This window comes from Cervus canadensis, chromosome 28 (assembly GCF_019320065.1).
Source record: "Cervus canadensis isolate Bull #8, Minnesota chromosome 28, ASM1932006v1, whole genome shotgun sequence".
NCBI lineage: Eukaryota > Metazoa > Chordata > Mammalia > Artiodactyla > Cervidae > Cervus > Cervus canadensis.
The window spans coordinates 21,623,848-21,628,946 of NC_057413.1; the positions used below are offsets into that span (position 1 = coordinate 21,623,848).

General features: G+C 36.3%; 1 protein-coding gene across 1 annotated transcript; it reads right to left on the bottom strand.

Annotated features, from left to right (window-relative positions):
• LOC122429424 (olfactory receptor 2J3-like) lies at positions 1–931 on the bottom strand. Its single transcript, XM_043449719.1, is given in 2 exon segments — positions 1–912; positions 914–931. Coding segments are annotated over 2 exon segments (930 nt in total).
• Between the last annotated feature and the right edge of the window lie 4,168 nt (positions 932–5,099).

Genomic DNA, 5,099 nt, shown 5'->3' on the forward strand with positions numbered 1-5,099 from the left:
TCACCCCACTAGTCTCTTTACTGCCCCTCTTACATCTTTGTTTCTGAGGGTGTAGATTAGAGGGTTGAGGCTAGGTGTGACAACAGTATAAAACAGGGCAATGAATTTGCCCTGATCTTGAGAATTCCCTGATGGTGGCTGGAGGTACATGCACATAGCTGGAATGAAAAAAAGGGATACGACCATAAGATGGGCTCCACACGTCCCAAAGACTTTCTGGAGTCCAGTTGTTGACTGCATCCTCAGCACTGCCCGGGCAATGGCCCCATAGGAGCTGAGAATGAGGATGAGAGGTATGAGAACAAAAATGGAGCTTGTGACCATGAGGGTCAGCTCATTAGCACGGGTATCAATGCATGACAGTCGAAGCAGTGCTGGAACTTCACAGAAGAAATGGTCCACTTGGCGATGTCCACACAGAGGTACCCAGAAGGTAAACAAGAAGTGAAGTGCTGAGTTGGTAAAGCCACTTAGCCAACAAGCCACAGCCAACAGTTGGCAGAAACGAGGATGCATGAGGACAGTATAATGCAAGGGTCTACACACAGCTGCATAACGGTCATAGGACATGACTACCAACAGCACACATTCAGTGGTTCCCAGTGCAAGGGAAAAATAAAGTTGAATCATACAGCCATTGTAAGAGATGGTTTTTACTGGGCCCCAGAGGTTGATCAGCAACTGAGGGATGGAGTTTGTGGTGTAGCAGAGATCCAGAAAAGAGAGATTTGAGAGGAAGAAGTACATGGGAGTGTGGAGATGGGAGTCCAGGTATGACAAGATAATGATGAACAGATTGCCTATTAATGTCATCAAGTAGAACATCAAGATAACCACAAAGAGAACTAACTCAAGCTGAGGCCAATTAGAAAAACCCAATAGAACAAAATAGTCTTCAGAACTTGCGTTGATTCTTTCCATCATCATGCATTTCTTGTTACCTGAGGAAAGAATTGTATTGTGCTGTGCTAAGTCGCTTCAGCTGTGTCTGACTCTTTGTGACCCTATGGACAGCAGCCCACCAGGCTCCTCTGTCCATGGGATTCTCCAGACAAGAATATTGGAGTGGGTTGCCATTTCCTGCTCCAGGGGATCTTACCAATTCAGGGATCAAAACCTGTGTCACTTTCATCTGTTGTCAGGTGGGTTCTTTACCTCTAGCGCCACCTGGGAAGTCCAAGGAAATAACTACATACACTCAAAAAAAGTATGGAAATTCTCCAAGAACCATAGAAACACTTAGAAAAGAAACAGAAGCCAGATCAAAGAACTGAATACCACTATTCAATTCTAAGGCAATTTGGGCATTAAGTGAAATTATGATACTAATGAATTAAAAGAAATAAGACTCCACAAACTAATACTGATAAATTTTTTAAAGGATAAAGAAATAATGGAGAAGAGAAAGCTATTCCTCCCAGCAGGATCCTAATTAATAACTATATAAGGAATAGCAGAGCTAGAAAAACATAAATGTATGCTAATAACTAGTAAATCAAAATATGATGAGAAATAGGATAGTCTAAAATATCCCTTCATAAATTACATGTTAATTAAAGTGAAAAGTAGTAGACTTTACAATAGGAAAACCTGGTGGACATCACCATAGTCAGGTAATCATGCTAATATCACCAGTGTTGAGACAAACCAACATCATGTGACTATTAATGTGATGCTCTATGACATAACGTTGCTTCAGTCATATTCCTACCAAAAATGTACAGCTTGATGTTAAAAATGAAGAAACATGAGACAAACTCATGTTGAGACAAGATGGACAAAATAACTGGCCTGCACTCTTCAAAAGTATCAAATTTAAGGGAGACAAAGGCTAAGGAATTTGTTCAGCTTAAAGGAGGACAAAAAGGCATGATATCTAAATGTGTAAGTCTGTACTAGGAAAAAAATAGACATTAACTACATTTTGAGACAATTGGAGAAATATGAGTATGAACTATAGGTTAGATAATAATATAGTATCCATGTTAAATTTTCTTATTTTGTTAACCATACAATGATTATGCAAAATAGCATTCCTATTCTTAGGAAATAAACAATAGAATTTATCAGAAAAGAACATGGTATCTCCAAATTAGACTATTACAGTCCAGAAAAAAAAGATACCATAGATAGATAAATAGTGATAGGTAAATAGATAGAAATTAATATATTTATACATAGATAATAGATATATACATAGATGATAGATACATAGATTCATATGTGATAGATAGATACAGATAGATGAGAGAGAAAGAAAGAGATTATAGAATAAATCTTTCAGGCAGAATGTAAACTATTGCTGAATCTACTTAAAAGGTTAATGGTAGTTCTTTATACCACTTTAGCACATTTTCTGTAGATGCAATCTAGAATAAAAAGTAACAAAAAAGCTACAAAGTACTTTTTACTTTAATGCTTCATCCAGACATTTGTGTTGTTATAGAAAAGTAACTTCTTAACTGTTGAGTTATTCTTACTCATCTAAGGACAACATCTATGTTAAAAGTAACTTGAAAAAAATCCTAATATACCAACAGAAGAAAATTTCCAGGAAACAATCTTTTTTTAAAACAAATAGCTTTAGTTTTCTTTTCAGCATTTTCAGGCAATTTCTATTTATGTGATTATAGAAAACAGAATAATTACAATCCCAATAATCTTACTCATAGATGAAAAGATATGAGTAACATCAAATTTATTTGTGATTTCAAAATGCTTATATAGGGTGAAAATATTGAGCTTCAAGTAAATATTCTTAAGAAAAACTTTATCTCCCTATTTTTTCTTGCACTCATAATTTATTTCTAAACTTAAAGCTAAATAGACGTACAAAAAAGAGACAGAAACACATGGACATCAACCTGTGGTTACTCATGATATAAACAAAGCTGAAAATCTTGGTTCACATGACTAGATCTGTTAAATAGATAGGGGAAACAGTAATTAAATGTCTTTTAAAGGACATAAAACATAACTGATTTGAAAAGAGGTATTTTTAGAAAAAGGAAGATATAAAGTCATCCAGAGAACAAAGAAGCAAGGAAGAATGTGAGGTTGGGGGAAGATGGAGAGGAATCTGACCACTGGTGCTGAAAGTTAAAAGTGTGCTCCTGTGTATCATAGGGTTGAGACACTTGAACACAGGGCCTCAAGGAAGTTTTCACACTATTTCTTTCCTCTAGGACAGTAACTGAGACCATATTCAAATTCTGCTCATAGTTTATAATGTCTACATGAATTTTTATTCTCCAACTTAGAGAAGAATTCTGAATGTTTATTGAAACCATTAAATGACTCTGTCATTTTATATATTGAACCTAGAGAACCTTAGGTTTCTTTCCAATAAAGTACATTTCATAAAGTTATGACTCCTAACTGATTTTTTTTTCTCCTGTGAGTTTTCAGTCTTTCGTAGAAAAGATCATACCGTTTTTTGTTATATAGTTTCTATGACAAGGCATAATAGCCACTATTTAAATATCCCTCCTTCTCTCTGTGAATGTTTTGCCTTACTCAACATTGACACATCATATCTTCTTCCCTTCTTCCATAGCCAATTTTTTCTCCCCCACTTTCTAATAAGCTATTGTCCATAATAAGTAAAAATCACAGCAGATCCATCCATGGTTGCCTCTATTGCCTGTGTGTGTGCTCAGTCATATCTGACTTTTTGTGATCCCATGGACTATATCCCACCATGTTCCTCTGTTCATGGGATTCTCCAGGTACTGGAGTGGGTTGCCATTTCCTACTCCAGGGGATCCTCCCGACTCAGGGATCAAGCCCACATCTCTTGTACCTCCTGCATTGGCAGGCAGATTCTTTACTATCACACCACTTGGGAAGCCCCCAGTTATCTCTTACTGGGGTCTTTTAATTACTCGTGTTTTATAAGTGCAATTCCTCAAAAAGCTGTGAGCAGTAGCTAACTTGTTGAGTTTCAGCATGAAAGTTAGAAATAGTTTAACCCCACAACAGTAAGACTGATTCAGGCCTTTAAACTCTTAATCATTCACTAGTTACGCTAACCTAGACTACTTCCTGTAGCTCAGAAACCATGCAGGAGAGTCAGATATTACATTACTTAAAAGGAAAACTTTGTAATTAAACAGAAGATTAACATAAAGAACTTTAAGTTATGGAAGGAGAATAACTATAAAGATGCAACTAGAATTCTAAATGAATCTTGGACAAAGAGATAATATCTAAGAAAGGACAAGCTTGGAAAGAGGCGCTTCCTGCTTAAGGCTACAGGTCAGACCTCACCATAGAAGGTGTTGTTGAGCCCACTAGATGATGAAGTCCACCATGGCTGAATCAAAAATTAGCAATGGTCAAATAGTGAATTATGAAGATTACATCACGTAGCAATCACTGCCTCTTGAGAGATGATAGAAAAATCTAGAGATTATTTTTCAATTGCCCTAGAAGGGAAATAGTACATCGTGAGAAATACAAACCCAAATTCAGTCTTTGCTTCTTCTATTGTGGATATAACTTTCTTCTTCCTTGTTCAATTGCCTAAAAATCTTAGTATACTGATTAAAGCAAAGTGACAGTCATATCTTAATCTGTTGCATGATCCATCTTTCAACATACTAATAAATGTCAGAGAGGGATATGAGATAAGAGACAAAAAAAAAAACCAGATATAAGTAGAGAAAAGGTAAGAACTTTATGGTTTACTTTACTTCTTACCAGAGGAGACAGAAATAAAGACCTCATCGAAGGCTGCTTTCATGGTTTGTGGAATGAAATATCTCTTCCCTTTTTTTTTAACTAAGATGGAAGAAACAGTGGTGGACACAAGTCTCTTTTTCCCATTCCCATATCCCTGGTGAGGTTGTTTTTTCTTATATTAGTCCATTAATACTCTCACCTAGTGCTTAAGTAATACTCAAAGAACTCTGTCCACTTCTGTCCTTCTCGTGTCTGTCCTCATTCCCTATATTTGTCTACACAATCTATGCCCTCTATCAGTCCTATTGTGAACTGATCTGATCTCTAGTTTTCATCCCTTGGAAATCACCAGCATAAATGGCTGTGTGTACCATATATTCTAATCTACTACATCAATATAGAAAAGCAGAGTCTGA